The sequence below is a fragment of the Polypterus senegalus genome, chromosome 3, assembly GCF_016835505.1.
Source record: "Polypterus senegalus isolate Bchr_013 chromosome 3, ASM1683550v1, whole genome shotgun sequence".
NCBI classification, from domain to species: domain Eukaryota; kingdom Metazoa; phylum Chordata; class Cladistia; order Polypteriformes; family Polypteridae; genus Polypterus; species Polypterus senegalus.
Window position 1 is genome coordinate 267,252,361 of NC_053156.1, and position 21,547 is coordinate 267,273,907.

Consider the following 21,547-nt stretch of genomic DNA (forward strand, 5'->3'; position numbering starts at 1 on the left):
CAACACGGTTCAGTACAGCTCACTTTTGCGGGGCTTTCCACTGGGAACAGTACCTGGTACCTGGTCCTTTTTTTAGTACCACCTCAGCCGAGATTCCAAGCGTGCCGAACCGTTACCAAAATGTGACGTGTAAACTCTGCTGGTCACTGATTGGCCGGAGAAAATCGTCATTACTGCGTCACTGAACTTGCGACACGAGACACAACAGACCCGCGAAGGTTCGAACTGGTTTTAACCAAAAATGGCTGTTCCGTGGTCTGTTGAGGAAGTACAGACGTTCCTCGTTGGTAGCCGAGGAGCGGATCCAGCGAGAGCTGGATGGGCGACGCGGAATGAAAAAATTTTCCAGGAGGTCGCTCAGCTCTTGGCCGCACACGGCTACCATAGGACTTACAAACACTGTAGGGACAAGATAAAAAAAAATGAAGAGCGAGCAGTAGAGGCGGCGCAACTATAACGACACGTGAATAATCCCGCCCACTCTAAAGCGGTACTAAACTGCAGTCGAAACACAAACCGAGCTGAACTGAGCCGAACCAAGGTGAGCTGTACTGAACCGTGTCGTGCCGTACTATGCAGTGGAAAAGCGGCTTTATACAGCATGGAGAGGGGTATTGAGTCAAGTAGCAGTATGCTATATTGTGCCTATCATGAGCTGGGGTCAAAATGCCTTTCTGATCTCTAGATCTTCAAATCTGTCTTTCTGCTCGTGATCCTGAACTGTTTTGATAACGTATGGACTGACATACATTACAATGTCCTTCTTTTACTCTCACTCTCACACTTGTCCAAAGTGTTAAATGAAACAGGACAAAAATAAGTGCTGGAGTCCCCAAAGAGATCATCACTTAATATCAGTGACGCTAATTAAACTGAAGGAAAATGAAAGAAAAAAATAACAAAATGAAGCTGTAGGAGATCATTTAGCAAATGGGTTTTAGTTGCTTCTGTAGGCAGTCTGCTCCATCACACGTGGACTGATAAATGAACACCAACCTCCAGTCATCTTGTCTCTGATTCAGCGTGATGACTGGCAGTGGTGTGACTTCCAGGGCTGAGTGGCATTATCGCAGCTTTTTGGGAGTCTCTTCCCCTACTCTAGGGCTGGAAGAGGGAGAAAACTAGAAATTGTTAGAAACTGCACCTTATTCAATGCTGTTTGTGTGTGCATGACAGCATCTAGATTGTGTATTCCTGTTTAACTTCCAGGCAGCACTGTGTGTTGTGCTGCTGCCTCATAGTTCCAGAGTCTTTGGTTCAAAGCCCCCTGCCTGTAGAAATCTGCAAAGTATTCACATTTTTCCATTTTGGAGGTGCATCAGATTTCTTCCAGATTTACAATTCCATCTGGAATGACAACTCTAAATGTGAGATTGAGGCTGTCTGTATGTGAATGACTAAATCACCAGTTTTATCTGACTTGGACACAAACGGCTGCACAGCCATTAAAACTGCTTTGGAGTAAGCAAGCTTGAATAATGAAAAACAGATTGTTTCACTGCCATGTCATATACCTTACTTGTTATGTAACTCTGTGCCCCCCAACCCTATACAGTCTCAATGATTCGTAGTACTGTCAAATTGTTACACATCACATATAGGGTGGTCCAGATCTAATTATGCAATTTTCATTACGCTATAACTTATTAAGTTTATTACATAGAAAATCACCCGAAAAATCCTGGCTGGGATGTTGGGACAGCTTAGCAAATCGACAAGTATGCAAACTGACAACATGAAGAATCATCTTTGCGCCCAACTGGAATCATCCCTGCATAAATCAAAGTCATCCAGATGATCTGGATCTGCATAATTAGATCTGGACCACCCTGTATTGTATAGTGCTGGACTATCAGTGTGGAGATGGTATGCCCTATCCATGTTGGTCCTCTGGTTTTCCTCTATCTCAACAGCATCTCTGCACTGATGGCCACACTCATACTGGGACTATTTTGGTTGAGCACTATATCCCCAAACTCACTAAGCAGTTAAAAAAAATTGATGAATGTATTGAATTAAAGTTTTTACTCTGACATGGAGTGAACATGCAAACTTCACACTAGTCAGTCATCTGAAAATTGACCACATTGTAGCTCCCTAGTGTTTTTACTCAAGTTGTAGTGGACTCTTGAACAAACTAATATGACATGCAGAAACCTTGAATACCTTTAAGGCCAGGTTTAAACATAGCAAGCTTTTTACTGTTTATACTTGCGCTCGTACTTTATGCAAATCTGGAGGAATCCACCAGGTGGCAGTGCGAGATATTATCATGGTGAGAACAGGTTTGGCTTCAACTGTGTTGTGAATTGCCTGGAACACCCATTAAATTCCAATGACACCTTACCGCAATATCTCTGAAAAGGATGTTTAATGATTAAATCCATCAATCCAGGGATGTGTCCATTCCAGCTAGCATTAGGCACAAAGCAGAAACAATCCCTGGACGTGGCATCAGCTCATCACAAGGTGAATACAAGCACTCACATACACTTGCATCATTTTAGTGTCACCAAATCTGCATATCTTTGGAAGGAAACTGGAGCACACTGTGGAAACCCAGCAGGAAAACATGCAAATTCCACACAGGGAATATCAGCAACGTGACTCCCAGCGAGACAGCAGCACTAACACTCTGCCACCGTGTCACCCCCACGTGTGTAATTATTAACAGTGTTCATTATTTAAATGAAATTAATGATTTATCTGTAAAATGTAACGTACATACTTTAATGCATTTCATCATGAAAGTGATATTACCGTATATCTTCTAGTAGTGGCCGGCTTCTTATTGATGCCCGTTTCCAATAAACGCCGGGTTTGAAGAGATGTTGTGACAAATTGACGCCGGTCTCTAATAGTAGCCGGTCTCCTTTAAGCACCGGTCTGTAGTAAATGCCAATCTCCAATGACCCACCGCCTTTTTCGTATGCTAATCCTCTTTTCGTACCACCTGGGCTACCGCCCTCCTGCAGTGAATCATACGGTAAGTACCTTTTCATGTCAAAAATGTTTTGTCGTCGGAAGCTATCGAGGAAGCGAGAAAGTCAAAAAGAAATTTCCTTGTGTATATTTTGCCCTTTCGTCTCCTCGTCAATCATAACCCCACAGAGAGGGCAGAGGTGGTGGGAAGAACATGAAAATGCCATCTTCGACACGTTAATCCTGATAAAAATGATTACTGTGCGACAACAAGCAATGAGAGTACCTGTATTGCCATCACAAGAAGAGAAAGATGAAGAAGAACTCGCAAATAACTAAGCAATCATTACCTACTCAGACGACGAGTAGATGGTAAGTACTGTACTTTATTGTATCTTATCCAGTCTTGTGTCGTAATGTATACGTATATGCGTGAATTTGGAGCTTATTGCATTTCCTTATGTTCCGCAGGGGACTTGTCGGGCTGATGGCGCTTTCATGCGAAATTCAGACTGGTGCAGGCCAGTGCTGGTGGCATCATTGGCAAGAAAGTTGACGTCTACCGTACCTGTTTTTCATGCTTACGGTAGTACCGTACTGTATACTGCTTTAATAAGACCGTACTACTGTACTGATAATTTCATTAAATCCTGAAATGTTCATCCGGTGTTGTTGCCTACATTTTGTGACCGTAAATACGGTACCATACCGTATTTTACTGCCAAATGAATCCCGTTTACCCATCACCATTCCGTCTGCGAGGTGAATAATAGCCAGTCTCCAACAACCGCCAGTCTCTTTTAAACGCCGGGCCTGTCTGAATAATTATTTGAATAAACGCCAGGGCTACTATTGGAAGATATACGGTAAGTGTAAATCTAAAGATTCTAAATTTGCAGAGAGTTGGAATATCATACATTTAATGTGTTCTGTGTGGTGATCTATTGCTGCTTGCTGTCAGGTCAGGAGGAAGTCCCAGAAGCTCGTAGCGATTAAAAACTGGGATGATGTTTACACCGGTCTGCTTTAATGATAAAGTAAACTATGAGGTTAGAGTGGACATTTTGAGATTAAAGCCGAAATTTATTCACAAAATACACCTTTTCACTGTGTCCTTATTTTTTTTTTCTCTGCGGCTCAAATATAGCGCTATACATTATGTTGCTGTTGTGAATTTCGAAAAAAAAAAGACGGCACAGAAAACAGAATGTGAGACAGAAATGTATCGTGTCCTTACGATAGAGAATATGCAACGCTTGAATATAAAAACACTACGAATGCATCTGTATGTCGGCATTTTGCTTCACCACATTGAACCATTCATCAAACATTGAAGCGCACACACCGATCTTGTAGGATCCGCAAAGCGGTTTTCTGTCACATGTAGATAGTAACCAGAGACTCTGAAGTCACATTCCAACTTTCAGCACACTGCTCCCCTTGACTTTTTGCTGGTACTGCAACTCGCGCATGAGTCACATTAATTTCTGAGGACCTGCTCATAGGACGCATCAAATAAATCCAGGGATCGTGCGGCAGCCATGATGCTGGCGCATACGCATTCTGAGTGTGAAGTATAAACGAGCCCTAAGAAGTATCTGGCTGGGATGTTGGGACAGCTTAGCAAACAAGCGTGATGGACTGAATGGTCACCTCCTTTGTCAAATTTCTTATGTTCTTGTGGAAATGCAGCACTTCTCATTTGAATGTTTTTGAGTTCTGTTAGTGATTCTTGTCTGCAACGCACAGCGAACAATTGCCACAACTTGCAAAAAAAAGTTTGAAGTCTATGCACTTTGGTCCATGTTTCTGCCGAGAATATATGGTTGAGCAAACTGTGCTAGTGACAAGAACTTGACAAATGGGAAAAGAATAATTCTGAGGTTTCCACGTAAGATCCATAGTTAATTAGTCATACGTTCTGATCGCATGCTGAAGAGTGACAAGATGAGAGTGACAAACATTGTCTCAGTGGCCTGGGTCAACCATGATGCATTTATTTTGACTCAAAGCTTAGACAGATGTAATAGTACTGTACATGGTGGCTGGCATGTTGGTTGGAAGTGCAAGTAAGACTTTTTACTGCAGTCTGTACACATGACAGGGAACAGTAAATTTGAGCATCGTCATTTGTGTGTAGCAGGTAAAATCCAGTCTGGACTAGTTTGAATGAGACATGGTGTGTGTGTGACTTTGTCCTACAATAGCCTGGCACCTGGTACTTTGCTCTTGAAGCTGCTAGAATGAGCTCTGGCACCCTGTGGCCATGATTATGCTAGACAGATACATGTTCTATGTGACTGTGAGCTCTGCATTCCCTGTGTTTCTTAGCACTGTGTTACAATGTCCGAAGCTCTGTCTGGATTTCACACTTCAGTGCTAGGTACTCGCCTTATAATGTATTTTATGCCCTCTTTCCATATGCTTAACAATCCATGCACTCTTTATATTGTGCAAACACTTCTGTTTCACTCACCAGGTGGTGCATTGCATATATATCAGGATTACTGCATTATTTCCTCAGGCACGTGTAGTGCCAACTTGGCACACATCAGCGTGCTGTGCCGGCAAGTCAAAGGGGTCATATTTATTCATTGTCCTCTCCCTGACCCTCACTGTGCACAGAGACAATCCATGTGGCGGCGACGACCAACGCGGCTAATTAACTACACAGGCTGCTTAGCCCTGGAAGCGCCACACACTGCTGCCCTGCAATGGAGATTAAAAAAGCAGCCGTGCATTTCTGGTACCAGTGAAGCTGCAGACTCTGAGTTAAGAGCAAACCATGCAGTGTCATTGTAGTGGGGTGGGGGTGCTTTTAAAGGACTTCTCTCTTTTCTGTGCCTTTCATGACACAAGACGCCTTATCTTGGCCTTACAGATGGAAGCTGAGAGGAGCAGCACAGACACACTTCCATCCTCGTGGCCTTGCTAGGAATAAAGTGTCTCGTGGCATCTTGACCGAGGAAGATAAAAAGGGCAGAGATGAGGAAAGATCGCCCTCATGTGACAAGAAACTGTTATAGCCATCAAGGTTTTAGGAGTAAAAAAAAAAAAAAATGTTAATATAATACTTGCAAGAAAAACTAGAGTAGTGTATTCTGATTCCCTTCTTCATATGAGAAGAAAAAGATTTGTAACAGATAATAGAGATTAATAAAAAGTACAGTGAAAGAAAACAGAGTCAGAGTGAATATTAAGAAGAATGAAACAAAACTGACAGCCCACCAGGTCTTGCTGAAATCAAAAGGGGAGTAATATTAGCAAATATAGCAATCTTCATCAACCTTGCTGTTCTCGTTAGATTATGGAAAAGCACAAATGAAAAACATCTGTGGATTATACAGTATATGAAAAGAACCTGCAGTGGTTAAATGTGAGTCCATCCGGCATCTTGTGTAAGTAATCAAATAATTCAAGGCCAGTGTCCTTGAGAGGATTTTTCTCTGGATTCCTGGAGTTAAGATCAGTGCTGTGTAATACTGGTATGTCTTCAGCTGTCTTTCCATTAGTCACCAATCAGCATGCCCCAGATGAGTAGTAAGGAGTCTTGGTCCTTTAATGATATGATCTAGGCTGCCCAGAACAAGTTAAGGGGTGGAGATCACAAAATGCTGAGCCTGATGCCTGTCTTGTCACTCTGTCACTCACTCCCACTCACCAGGAGAAATAAGGTGCTAACAAGAACATATAGTGTCTAAGACTTAGCAGCCTCTGTGGTACCATTCTACCTTAGAGATATTTGAATCTGTTTAAAGACCATTACTACTGGTATACCACAAACAGAAGCCAGGGCCCTCATTTATAAAGCACATTTTGAGCCACATTTTGTGTGTTTGCAGCATCCCATGCAAACGTCAGGATTTATAAAAGAAACTCATCCATCCGCACGCAACATTTTGGAGAAACTGGGAAATGACAGTACCCTTAATCAAGTAGGGAAATGCAGCCAAACCAGCTTAATGATGACTCACATGTATAATAATTAATATCATCGAGCTGTTGATACAATGTGCATTGATGTGACAAATTTATTACAAATCAAAAGTGTTGAATATGATGCACAGACTTTATTTCCTTTTTAAGAAGTCCAATGCTACGTATTTACACCAAGGAACATTTTTTGGTTTTTCATCCGTTTATATTAAAGTTACCTGTTGTCACTTTTCTTGGAACTTGCCTACAGGTCAAAAATATCTCAGCCAAGCTTCACTCTGTTGTGCCTGCTGTGCTGGAAGCCATTAACTGACCAGTGAGGTGCTACATCCAGTTTTCCTTTGGTGTGGGTGCACATACATAAAACATTGTGTTTTTGCTAATATAAAAAGGCAGTTTGCAGCAGTGTCCGGTTTTATTAACTTAATCGGAAAACTTTACTACACTCATATTGCAAAAAGGACACCTAGCAAGAATGAAACTGCTTTTGTTAACTATGATATTCCATTAATGCACAAATCATCTGTGTTGCCAAGGTGAGACTGAAAGACATTGAGGCTCAGTGGCCTGGGTCAACTGTGATTAATTTATTTTGAGGCAAAGTAGCTTTGGCAGAAGTGATGGTGCTGTATGTGGTGATTGGCTTATTGGTAAGGTAACTGAGTGAACCCCCAGTTTTTCATATGGTCTGTACTTTTCATTGTAACACCAGTCATGTCATCACATCTATTAGGTAACAGTGGCTACCCGCTCAGACCCTGGTGCCTTATGACCATCCCTGACCCCCAGAATGCAAATGTGTTATAATGCTGTGCATGACCTTGCACTCTCAGTTTGCAGAGTGCAGCCAGATGCTCTTGAATGCAGGTAGTGGGGTCTCAATGCGTCAGGTGGAAGGCTGCTGTATCAGCCAATGAAGTTCTGCAGCATCGGGATTGACTATGTATGAGGTTAGGGTTCGCATTCTCCATAAACGGATGTTTCAGGGCACCATTTGAGGTGCAATCACAAGGTGATTGTGATTTATCAAGGGTAAATTTTGTGAAATGTGTGTATGCCAAGCCAAGTTTTATTAACATTTTTTTTTTTTTTGACCCATGCATTTTGGGAGGAGTGGAGGCTATGAGGCTAGGGATCTGCACTGACAATCGGAAGGTTGCCAGTTTGAATCCTGTAAATGCCAAAAGTGACTCTACTCTATTGAGCCTTGTGCAAGGCCCTTAACATGCAGTTGTTCTACTTTATTACTATGCAACACTGGATTGGACTTTGTACACATGATGATAAGTTTAAACTTGAGAATGCCTTACGACAAACTGGCATTCCTTCCAGGATTTGTGCCGATCTTGTACCGCAGTATCAGCTTCACCTCCTTGCAGTTGTGTTGTGGAAAAGCAGGTTTATAAATGGAACAGATGAACGAACAGATACAAGTTAAGACCAGACAGTAGTTGCAAAGAGATCTGAAAGAATACGACACCGGCCTGATTTTAGGTGAAGAAGTGAGCGTGATCTGGGATGAAAAAAGCTGCCTGGAAAGCTGCTTTACAAAATGGATCCATCTATTTTCAAAACTGTTTTTGCTGAGAGCTGGAGCATATCCTGGCTTTAGTAGGCATAAAGTAGGAAGCAGCACTGGCCAGGGAGCAGGCCAATCGCAGTTGCCAATTTAGTGTTGCCACATTGCCTAATATACTCATTTTCAGAATATGGGAGGAAAACCAAAGTACCTGGAGAAAAATCCACAAAGACATGGAAAGGAAAATAAATTCTACACAAAAAATATCAAACTGAGGGTTCTGAATCTGTGATGCAGCAGCTAGCTGCACCGCTCGACAAAAGAAAAGTATAAAAATCACCACACACAGAGGAAAATCCTGGAACAACCGCATAAACCTTTATTTTAAAGCTGCTTAAATGAGAAAAAGATTGGTTTTTGGTATTATTATTATTACTTTTAATACTAAGAAGAATACAATGAAACAGTTAATTCAATTATAGTAGAGCACAACATGGAAACACAAGCAAAAAAAAAAATCTCAATGAAATGTCCAAAGTGATCAGGCTGATGGCTGCCGCTATGCTGGAGTTACACTGGCATCTGCCTGCCCTGCGCTTAACTGGCATCTCACTCTGGTGCCCCAGCAGTGATGACTTGGCTAAATCCCAATGGCCTATACAAAAGCATGCTTACAAAAGATGAATGCTATTAACATTGTATGTGGAGCCGAGCCCTGGAAAATCAGTTCCAGTGGAAAAGATGTCTTTGGTAATTGCATGTGACAAGAAATGTATTCGTAGTTGGGTTTGGCAGTTACTCATAAAGTCAGTAAGAATTTTATAATAAATTCAAGTCATTTGAATGATAGAGCATCACAGAGTAAAGAGACAGTTTGTTCAATTAATATTACATGTTTAGGAAAACTGACAGGTCCTGTCTTTACTTTCAAGAACTGAACACTCTCTTGTAATATTCACCTGTACAATTTACAACAAAAACAGACAGGTACCAAGATTTCATGATTGTATGCCAAGATGAATGCTTGCCATCTGGCTTTGTCAAACTGGTAAAATCTGCTTGATGGCTCAGCTCATATGAGTGCCAGGGTTTACCTTGTTTGAGGGGTCAGACAGAGAGGAAATGTCCTGTGTTAGCACTCATATGTTGCTGGATTTCTTATGTTTCTGCCCAGGGGGTTGAAGGGTCTCCTTACTGCATGTTTCCAGTGGGCAGGCGTGGCAGGCAGAAGTAAGCATGCGGAAAATGGCCGAGGTTGATTGGATTGCCGTCCAGCCTGATGTCCTCCAGTGCCCTCCGCACGTAGGTCATGTCACTGTGCTTGCAAAAGGTGTCTACGTGCAGAGTTTGGATGTTGTTGTGCTGCCAGAGGACAAATCCAACAGATAATGCAAAAGTATTTCAAATAATAGGACAGAAAAGATGTATGCATCCTAACTTCAAGCTTTCTATTTATTTTTAAATTAGTCAAGTTTGAACATCAACATTAAGAAAATGAATGTGTACATATGTAAGCCCCTCTATGTCTAGGTAATTTGTAACATTAGGATACACTCTATATGACATGGTCAAACATTCTCCCAATCACCAACATTAAATGAACACTTACACACCATTTAAAGATAAAAGAGTCTGTCAGAGGAGGTTGAAAATCCGACATCCCAGCCACTAGGCCACACTGCCTGCTAATATACGCATACAGTATAGCAAGCTGATAAGAAAGACACGACAATCCTACAACCAGACACTAGACTTACCTGCAAGTGCAAAACTCTCAAAGCTTCTGGAAGAGGAATGGGAATAAAGTCAAGCTTGTTATTGGAAAGGTACAGAAACTGTAGATGGGACAGGTCCTGGAAAAGAAGAAAAACTGTTTGAGGATAGTTGTGTATAGTACTAGGGTGTTGTACCGTGTTAGCCATTATGAATGTAGAGAAGAGCCAAGCAAAATGACACCTTTTATTGGCTAACTAAAAAGATTACAATATGCAAGCTTTCGAGGCAACTCAGGCCCCTTCTTCAGGCAAGATGTAATACAGAAAGTTTCCTGTGTTTATATCCACACACTAGGACAAGAAACAACAATGGTAAATCTTTAAAGGATAGTTGTGGTAATGTAGGTTCATTAATTATGATTTAAGTAATTAGCAGTGAGTACAGACTATGACCAGCAGGTGGTAGCATTTCTCACCTTCAAAGGGTATATTTATTTTAATGCACATTTTTTAAAATTCATTATGCCACAGCCTTATAATTGTATTTCTTCATGTTTGTGGTGGTTTATAGCTGTTTAAGCCCTCTTTACACTAACCATGAGCAATAATCAATTGCTTTATTAATTCAGGCAGTGTGATGTAGAGGTTAAGGCTTTGGACCTCAAACCTGGTGATTGGTTCAAAGCCTGGTGCTGACACTGTGCGGCCATCAGCAAGTCACTTCACCTGCCTGTGCTCCAAATGGAAAAACACAAGAAACGTAACCAGTTGTATCTCATGTTGTGTGTTACCTTGGATGAAATCGTAAGCCAAATAATAATAATACAGTTAGTTCAGCCAACATCATAGCAAATGACTGCTTTAAAAAGAAAACTCATTGAAAAACAAATGTACAGGTATACACTTCCTCAGGGGTGTTCAACTCCACTCCTGATGGGCCGAAATGACTACAGATTGTCATTCTAACCCTTTTCTTAACTATTCACCAGTTTTTGCTGCTAATGAACTGTTTTGCTTGCATTTAAATTGACTTGCTATTTAAGACTCAGCCCCCTAAATTGTTTTCCCCCTTAATTAACATGACCAGCAAAAAAAGTGAAGGTCTCAGTTGTTTTGCTCAGGTCCACAAAACATTATGAAGATACTTTTAGTAAAACTAAAATAAAAAGTTTTGGAAATGTCTGCTCTGCCAGATGAGAGCACCAGAAAGCCATGGAATTAAATAACCTATTCAATTAACAACAGGAATTGACATCTAATTAAGAACCTGGTTGGAGTGAAATAAAATGGTCATCTACTACAGTAGCTTGCTTCACTTCTAATTTTTGTTTAGGAAAAAGAATCAATTCAGAGGACTGAGTATTAAAACAAGACAATTAAAACGAAGGGAAATGAATGGCTGAAATTGGTCACTGGTTAAGAAAGTGGCAGGAAAAGGCCAGTCAGTCAGTCATTTTCTAACCCACTTAGTCCAGGACAGGGTCACGGGGGGATGCTGGAGTCTATCCCAGGTAGCATAGGGTACAAGGCATGAACAAAACCTGGACAGGGCACCGGTCCATCACAGGGCAAACGCACACAAACACATGCCAACCATACACTATGGACACTATTTAGCATCGCCAATCCACCTAATCTGTTTGTGTTTGGACTGTGGTACTAAACTAATGCACTCAGAGTAAACCCCCAGCCAGAAAATGCAAACTCCTTGCAGGGAGGACCCAGGATATGAACCCTGGTCTCCTTACTGCAAGACAGCAGTGCTACCACTGCACCACCATACTGCTCCTTACAAAAATAAGTTCATCTTTGTATTTGTTGTTGTATCTTGAATTTACATTAGGATTTGAGATGGCACACTGATTGGTGCTAATGCCTCACATCTCCAGTCCTGATGTTTATCTTGTTCTTCTCCAACAGTACATCCTAAAAGCATTCCTGTTAGGTTTTACGTAAACTGATCCTACACATGTGGAAGTGAGAGACACAAACTGTCCAGGTTTGGCTCCTTGCCTTAACACTTTGAGATACTAAGACAGGTTCTGGCCTCCTGTAGACCGGAGTTAGGTTTGAGAATTGTATTGATTGTGAAAGTCACTGCATTTTTGTATTATTAGAAAAGTTCATCTTTACTTGTGCTTACACTTGGGGAAATTATCAAAGAGACAATAATGGAGAGGGGATCTGTGTATTAAAAAATGAACATTGGATAGTTTAGGATAAAACAGTGTCAATCAATTATAATCTTTAAATTTAGGTCCATAATAGACTCCAGTAGCTACGGTGTTAGAAGCTTTCCCTTCCCTCTCCTCCACTCCTGACTCACCATCTATCCCCGAGTAAGTCACTTAACCGGACAGCGCTGTGAGTGTAGAAGTACAGAAACACCTGCACTGTGCTCTTCTGGCTGTGACTGCTTTCCTACAATCTGGCCGTGGTTCTACAACTAACTGATGGACAGATACTGTTGTTTTCATTTATGTTTCTACTTTGTTTATGATGGATCTGAACAAATCTGTCATCTTATATGGGATAGTTCTGTATTTATTTATTCCTGCATTATGTCTTAAGAGTTGTCATAGTGCTCTGCGCCTGCACTCATTGTGGAGTGCTGTACAAGAATAAAGCAGTTTGAACCGTTGTATTGGATTTCTGAGGTTTGTCATCTATCTCTGTATTCTGTTTTGTATGTTGTATTTACCCCATTTTTTGACACCCACTGTACACCCAACATGGAACGGGGTCTCTCTCTGAATTGCCCTTCCCAATATTTCTTCCATCTCTTTTACCTGAAAGTGTTTTGGGAGTTTTTATCTTGTCTTCTTAGAGAGTCAAGGCTGGGGAGATGCCAAAAACAGGGCATGTTAACGCCCACGGAGGGATTCCTTGCTGATTTTGGGATGTACAAGAAATAAATTGTTGTTGTTGCCTTCTGATCTGTAAATGACTTTGAAAGAGAAGTTGTAAAGGTCTCCTCCTTTTCCTGCCTAATGTATCACAAAGCTCCCGTAGGAATGTATGCCACTAAATTTCAATCAAGTGTGGCATAAATTCAGTAAATCCTTTGCCAAACACTGTGTCATATGGTAGTATATTCTTATTAAAAATCCAGCCTTTTGTCAGATTTATGTTTGTTGTGATTGACAGTGCATGATAACTGAGGTGTTTGAACTTCAGGCTGTTGTGCACTAAAGCTTTAGAAGAACTAATCCAAGCAGCAGCTGGTTTCCTTTCTTATTAATGATAATGGAGAATAACTTCCATACACTGTATGTGATTTTCCGTTTGATATTTTATTGGGCTTTAAGGCATCATTTTATGAGCCTTTTAAGAGAGAAGACTGCTCAGTTCATCTACTCAAATGCTTGGTGTGATATGAGTGTGTCTCACCATATCTTACAAACAATAATTCAGATTTATTTAGAAACTGAAAAAAAACTTTTCAAGAACCAAATTATTTTAGCTCTCTTATATTTTTTTCCCACCCACCACAGTAAAACTATGTCCTGCTCCTTACAAAATGAATTTGGATCCCAAAAAATACGAACAGGATTACAGGTCTCCGCTTTAGAACAACTAAATAAATTCATGACCTTCCATCAGTGTCTTGAAATAATCATTCATAATCATGGGATTGCTCTGGTTAAAATTCAAGATTTAGGTTTTTTTACATGTTTTTTATAGACTAAAGATATTCACATATAAAAAGCAAATTATAGGTTAAACCTTAAGAAAAAGGGCATAATTTATTATAGGCAATTTAAAAAGAGGTGTACTTCCAGTTTAGATTCTGTTCAGATTTACTTGACCTTCACAGTTGTACTCTATCTGACTCACAAATTATGATGTGTGATAATTATATTTCATTTAAAAAGAATAAAGTGAATAAAGATTGGTATTCCTTTTAGGAAAGAAGGATACTCATCTTTCATCCGCTTGCTGCCATAAAACCTGTGACCTGTGACTCAGATGTGCAGAAAATCGATGGTTGGGAGGAATACTAACGCTTTTTTGAGAATCTCACTTGCATTGCTTTTAGATCCTGCATGGCTTTTTTCAGACAATTTTAAAATGTTTTTTCTTGCTCTTCAAAACTGCTAATTGGTCTTGTCTCAGCCTTTTGAATGTTTTCAGAAACAGATCGATATGTAATGGAAAATCAGAGTGGCAGACATTTTACGGACAATCCACAAGAGAGAAATGAAATGTCGCATGGGTCAAGCACTAAAAATGAGCAAGCTAAACTCAAAGTCACTAAGCAAACCCTTTTCCTTAATTTTTTCATATTTTTTTTTTTCTTCAAACATAGCTCACACATCTTTTAGGACAAAACTTTATCTTAAACAAAATGGCCGTCATGACGTCACACCCATGATGCTTAACAGTTTGCAATGTCATAGTGACTATCTTGTGATTACAATGTCATTGAGAACATGTGAAATGATTTTTGCAGCCGTCTCTTGGTTTTCAGATTCCACTAGTTCCTCAATTGAGCACATTTTTGTGGAATTTTCATGCTTATCTTGATTTCCACTCTTACTCCATGGTCTTGCTGGTAGACTTGATTAGTAACTCTGTAAAATAAATGGATTGATGTGGATGGCACAGATTGTGTGCGGTGTATAACCTTTAGGAATTTACTATGCATTTGAGTCTGTGGTTCTGTCGTTTCAGGATGGGAATGGAAGTGTCCCAAACAATACACATCTAAGAATGATGATCGAATATTCAAAGAAGCCAGGCTTGTATAGAGAAGTCAAGTGAGAGGCAACCACGTGGCTCCATTGTAAAAAGACAAGAGACTGCAAGAAAGAAGAGCTTGTTAATCTGTGTCTGCATACTCAACAAATCTCAGTCTACATGGAGAACACAGTCCTCTATTAAAATTAGAGGACCCTGCTCTGATAGCCTGGGATAAACACTGAAGCTAATCATGTTTGGGCCCGGGCCAGAGCTTGGAAAGGAGACCAACCAGGAAAGCTTGGGTTGCTGCTGAAAGAGGTGTTGGTGAGTCTGTCAAGGGGATCTTAACCTGTAGTCTGTGAGCAGATCCCAATACCTTGGGTAGTGACTGTACTTAAAGAAATAGTGCTGTCCTTCAAATGAGATGTAAAACTGAGGTCCTAAAGCTCTGTGTTCATAAGAGAGCATCTTTCGAAAAGAGCAGGGTGCACCTCGATGTCCTGAATAAATTGTCCATCACAGTCTCATCCATTCTAGCCCCCTAATCATCCCATGTCTCTAACTGGTTTACTGTCATGTCACCCCTTCACCATCAAGCACTACATACAGTAAATATAATGTCTTCGTCATCTTGTGGACAATCTGAATTCTGCTTTGTGTTCCTCATAACACCAAACTCGACTGGGCCATCTGAGTCTGTCTTATGGGAATCAGTTCATTTCTCTCTATTTTTAGGCAGACCCCTTGCATATGGTGAGCCAAAGCATTCAGATCTACAATCCATGACACAAAACCACTAAAGAAGTTTTTAGTACTTGCCATGTCGATTGGGGATACCTATTTCTACTGCTAATAAAAAAGTACACGTATATTTAGCATATTTCTATCTACTCAAAGTGCTTTACATAGACAGTAGGGGAGCCACTTCAACCACCACCAATGTGCAGCATCCACCTGGATGATGCGATGGAAGCCAGTTTGAGCCCATACGCTCACCACACATTAGCTGCTAGGTGGTGAGTGTAGTTAACCAATTAGAGATGGGGGGTTAGGAGGCCAGAATGACTAGGCTACGATGGGCATTATAGCAAAGATATTGGGAAAGACCCTAAGCTTTAGGAAAGATGCCCATGTATCTTTTATGCTCACAGAGAGTCAGGACCTCAGTTTTATATCTCATCCAAAGGACGGCACCATTTTGGCAGCACATGGTCCATGTCACTCTGCTGGGGCATTGAGTTCCACATACAGACCACTGGGTATGTACCTCTTCTGGCATCACCAACACCTCTTCCAGCAGCAACACAAGCTTCTCATAGATGGTCTCCCATCCATATACTGGGTGGGCCCGAACATGCTTAGCTCCAGGTGGGTTGTCTATTCTAAAGTGCGTGTGGTATGGCTGATGACTGAGGGATGGATAAAGGACCCTGATATAAAACTCTTTAGTGACACTGAAACATCATCACTGAATAACAGCATGTTTATTTCCATTACACAGCAGAGAGAGGCCATCTTAAGGCATTCATCAAAACAGAGTACAGTACAGCTAATTTCATATTATCATGTTGTTTGTTAGTCAAATGTAAAACTTTGTGAATCAACATACTGAAGGGCTTTTTAATATAATTGTTTTATTCATGTTATATTTGGCCGAACAAGAAATTACCATCTTTGGTCTAGTTATCATTGCATCATAGTGGGAGTTATTTCGGACAAGGACAGATATGAAGCAGGACGATACTCTAAGCGGGCCAACAGTTTGTGAAAAGGCCCGTACACACAAGCACACTGCAGTATTTGGGGGGGAGGCATTGCTGTTCAGTGCTGTCAGTCACCAGGCACCTCAGGTCTTCTGTGGCTGATGTTCTGACTGCCCCTCAAAGCCCTAATATACAACTCGACTGATACTCATTTATCTTTGCGGCTCTCACTCTTTGTAATTCTCAGTCTAGGTTTGTTGGTGAAGCGCCATCAATCATACCCTTTAAATTGCTCCTGAAAGCCCACTGTTTATCTTTTTCAAGTTAGATCTATTATCCTTATTCATTTATAACTGGCTCCTTTGTACCTACCATTCAAATGCTGACTCAGTTGGGCTGCCTAGCAAACATTACTGTCAGTCTCCGCCAATGTACATTTAGCTTATTGTATTAAATTCTGATGTGAAGCCAGGATATTTGTAGGCACATCTTAATGTATCAACATTTCCCTGTCATTTGTCTTATCTTGAATTATCTGATACTGCTCCTTGTCTGCTTGTACTGCTATGTGTTGCATTCTTAAGTGACTTCGTAAACCTGCCAGCAATGGCGCTTGCAGTGGAACATATACTGTAAGTTAAAGAATCTAATTCACTAATAACAATACAAACCAACTTAAAACAGGAAACCATCAACATTTAATACTGACGTTCAATTATTATGTAGCTCATTGCATGTTTGGTTTGTTTCCAAAGCTCTACACAAAGAACACAAGGCTATTGTACAGTAGCCATAACATGATTTGCCAAAGTGCCAGCTTAGGAAGTCTGGGTGGTACTGGTGGGAATTGAATGGGTATTTCGTTTTCCAAGCCACCCTTGAAGAACAAAATATTTCTCATCAGGCCTTATTTAATGTTGTAGATGCTCTGGTCTGGTCCTATCTATCTATCTATCTATCTATCTATCTATCTATCTATCTATCTATCTATCTATCTATCTATCTATCTATTCACCATTCCTCTGTCATTCCAACAGATGGCACATCACAAACATTTGTAATAAAGTGCACTGTATTCATGCAATGTTTGTGAATTACCATCCAAAGGAATGACAAACACAATGCATTTATTTCTACATGCATTACAAAATACAGTTCAATAGACGGTACACTGCAAACCTTCACATTGAGGTCTACCTGTACATTGATCACTTAGATTTCAACACATTACAGCTACTCTATCTATAAAATTATTTTTTTCTAACCTATCTGTCAGTCGAGCTGTTGAGAATTTTCTGTACATATTTTTTGATTATATATTAAAGCTCCATGCTGGCCAGAGGGCTCCTTCAGTAGCATTATGATTCATTACATGCAAATCAGAAAGAGCAACATTGCGTTTTTTTGTTGCATTCTTTATATTTTTCTTTATCAAAGCAGGTTTAGCTGAGGCTATTTCCCTACCGTGCTCTCATTTAACAGAATGATGGATGCTACGGACAATGTATTTTTTTTCTTTCAAGTTTTCCCTATTAAATTCAGAATGAGAAGGCCATCAAAGCTTGGGCTGCCCTACAGTGGAGCTGCCTAGACTTTGATCTCCAAATCCACATCTCACAACTCAAGCCAGACTTTAATTCTTCCTTGCTCTTTTCTTTTTTCTATTTTGCTTTTCTGAAAGCAAAGGAATCTTCAAATCAAAACAAATTTTAATTCCTGAATGTATTTGTATGGTGTAAAAAATACTGTTTGAGTAGAATGCAGAGACAAGTGAATCGTCTTGGAGTTGTCAAGCAGAGGCTTGAAGGCAGAGTGAAAAATATGGGTTTTTTAGTAAGTGCTTTTAATTAACTTTCAAAGGCCTCAGGTTAAGCATAAGGCTTTCATGGCATACTATGTAATGCAAGCGCTCTTTTTCTCTTTTAAAATTCAAGGTAGAATTTTATCTTTATAATCCTATGGATCTCAAAAAGACAACATGTTTACATTTTTCAATCTAAACTGCCTGGTGGCTTAATCAAGTATTAAATACTGATGTGTCTTCCTGTGGGGTTCAGCCATCAAACCTCATGTTGACAGGACATCCAGCTTAGCAAAAAAGGCAAATGCCCATTAAATGGACCTATGGGATTACTCCAGGAGGACAATGACATCTCTTCTTTCACTGGAGTTCTTTCAAAAGTGCTAAAGGACTCTCCAGTGCCACCAATCATCTGACTTCTGGTTATGGCAGAATGTGTTTTAGAAGGTACCCTGTTACAGGTCACTGCTGCTCTGGGATTGAGCCCTAATCCTGAAATCATGAGGTGCTAATCAGCAAAAGGAAGTTCTCAAAAAAATTCTTTTATTGTAAAATTAGATTTTGATTTGATATACTATATTAAAACATGACCTTTGGGGGTCATAGCGAAGGGTCAGCCATTGTGTAGAACCCCTGGGGCAACTTTCAGGATAATTACCTTGCACATTGGCCCAATTCAGAAGGATTCCTTCTGGCAATAACAGGATTTGTCACAACAACAGCAAAAACCTCAACATAACCATGTTCACTGTTCTTGTTTGTTAAGCCAAAACATGACTGAACAAGACAGGAATAAAAACTGAAATCTTGATTTTATATTATCTTCTATATAGAAATGATTTTGGGGGTTTGCTGGTTGTCATACATTGTGAGCCATGAAAGGAATGTGATCCTAGAGTAATAAAGATTTACAACGGATTCAAAAAATATTCAGACCCGTTCACATTCTGCACCCTTTATTATGTTATATACTGTATTTAATTTGAAAGGGTTAAATTTGCGATAATCATTCTGTTTTTGATTTCAAATAAATATACAAAACTTTCTTAAAACATGATTTTACTTTGTCATTATGTTTTATTGAGTATAGATTGGCAAAAATGGCAAATTTATCCATTTAAAATTAATTCTACAATATCATAACGTGTGAATTAAATGGTGGAATCTGAAGACTTTCTGAAACCACTGTAAGTCCAAATTGACCCTCTGAAGCTTAATTGTAGATGTGAAATGTCTATATTGTTGCTAAATTCCCTATACACGTACTGTGGTTACAATTCAGTTGACCCTAGTTTGATTCCCTCCACATTCTAAATGTATATATGACAAACATGGACTCAGTAGGTGAATCAGTGTCCATAAATTGCTCCAATGAGTTACAATATCCTACGATGATCTTACAGCCAATGCTGCTTAGGTGGGTTCCAGCACCCTTAAGCCTTTCAGAAGACAAAATCAATAAATGAAGATGGATGGATAATACCTTTTCTCAAATGAATCCAAAATTCATACCTTCTTAACCTTGTGCTCCAGGTCTTGGTAAACTAAAAGAGGGACTGCTGAGCACACACAGCAGAACATCTGCCTAATCCACTTCATGATCACAGGAACAGGAGCCAATCCCAACAGCATTAGCTGCAAGGCACTAGCAAACATTGAAAAACTCAATTGTGCTGATTTTGCCGTACATGCAGCAAAAGATCTGATCAGTCTGCACGAGTCTAGAGTTATTTAGTTGTAAATAAATAACAGCAAATTAAAACAGTTTATGCCTTTTGTCACTTGAGGTAAGAGTTATCTGATTTTAGGACTTGGTAATAGTTATATTACTGTCAAGTATATCTTGAAGTGTAAAAAACAAAATAGAACCGAAAAAAGGGCATACATTCGGGTGGTCCACAAACCAATGCAAAGAGTTAATGTTTGTAGTGTCATTCCTCCACAAGACTTATTTGTGTCCATTAGGGCTAGCTTGCTTATCTGTAAAATTTCAGCTTGATAGTGAAACATTTAGAGGTCACTCCATTCTGAACATTTTATTTGTATGGTAAGTATAGTATGTATGTACTATTGTATGATGTTCTTAATGTGCTAAATGACTAGTAAACCATAAAAAAATACAAAAGTTAACAATGAAACAGAGAACATTCTAGTACTGAGGTGGAGTTCCCAGGATATTCTAGTAATAAGTAGGAGTTTCAAGACCATTCTAGTGATAAGTAGGAGTTTCCATTTTGTTTCTAGTTTATTCGCATTCTACACATACATTTTTAGAAGCGCCTGATAATGATCATTGCCTACATAAAGTATCGAATATTTCACAAGTGATACGTTTTTACAAGTAGCAGTTGTAGCTGTGTGAAACTTTAATATATGAGTTATTGAACTAATATGGCTTCTTCTAGTTTAAGATCTGACCCAGGGAATTGGTTGCGTGAAAACCCAATCTCTCATTTATCAATAGCAAGACTATTAAGTGGACTTGAAGTAATGCAGCTACTGCAGACATTTATGCCTTGAAAACATTCCTTTTTAAGGCTCAGTTCATGATGACTACACATGAAGATTATCACAGATTTTATGCTGTTTGCTAGTCTTGTTTAAGTCAGAGAGTGGAATGAAACATAATTTGCAATCTCATTTCTTAAGACTTACCCAAACCAGACTATTGCCAGTAATGCATATACAGCAGTTTCAAGGCGCCTCTGGTTTTTGTCTGAACTTTTGACAGTCTTAGTCCTTTTTGATGACAGAGTCTTAATCGAAACAAAACATGGAGCAAAGTCTGCAGCGGCCACCATTACCAAACATTCCTCGATGTCTTAGGCTGATAAATAAACCTGAACAGCTGAAGTTGTTGAATATCTGGGAAGAGAAAGGGCAACTTCCTTCTTTGATGTCTTTATAGAAAAGGCGAGGCAAGTCACTTCTCTAGAAACCAGTGAACAGATGACCAATCTTCAATGACTTTTTTGAACTTTCGGCACGGATGATGGAAGTGAACAACGCAGCTGAAAGAAGAATACAGTATGTAGAATGATGTACTGACAAAGGACGAGGAACAGAAGCAGTCTGTTCTTCGAATGGTCATGAACCATTTCAAGAATTTTCCAATTTCATCACAGGCAGTGTTAATGTTGTAGATCTACAAGTGTGGAGCAGTTGTCTGGTGTTCAATTCAGATGGCATAAAAAATGTGACCTCTAAATGTTGCTTGTTTTCATTACAATTTTGTGTGTTTGTTATAAAATTATAAAGAATTAAACTA

The 21,547-nt window shown here is 39.8% G+C and overlaps 1 protein-coding gene across 2 annotated transcripts in view; it reads right to left on the reverse strand.

Moving 5' to 3' along the window:
• Positions 1-8,743: 8,743 nt before the first annotated feature.
• optc (opticin) overlaps positions 8,744-21,547 on the reverse strand; it is a 132,744-nt gene continuing 119,940 nt past the window's right edge. For both annotated transcript variants that reach the window (XM_039749129.1, XM_039749128.1), the window contains exons 7-8: positions 10,135-10,230; positions 8,744-9,739 (exon numbers count right to left, since the gene is read on the reverse strand). In XM_039749129.1, the coding sequence (XP_039605063.1) occupies positions 9,569-9,739; positions 10,135-10,230 (267 nt within the window). In that variant the 3' untranslated portion in view covers positions 8,744-9,568. The remainder of the gene's footprint in view (positions 9,740-10,134; positions 10,231-21,547) is intronic.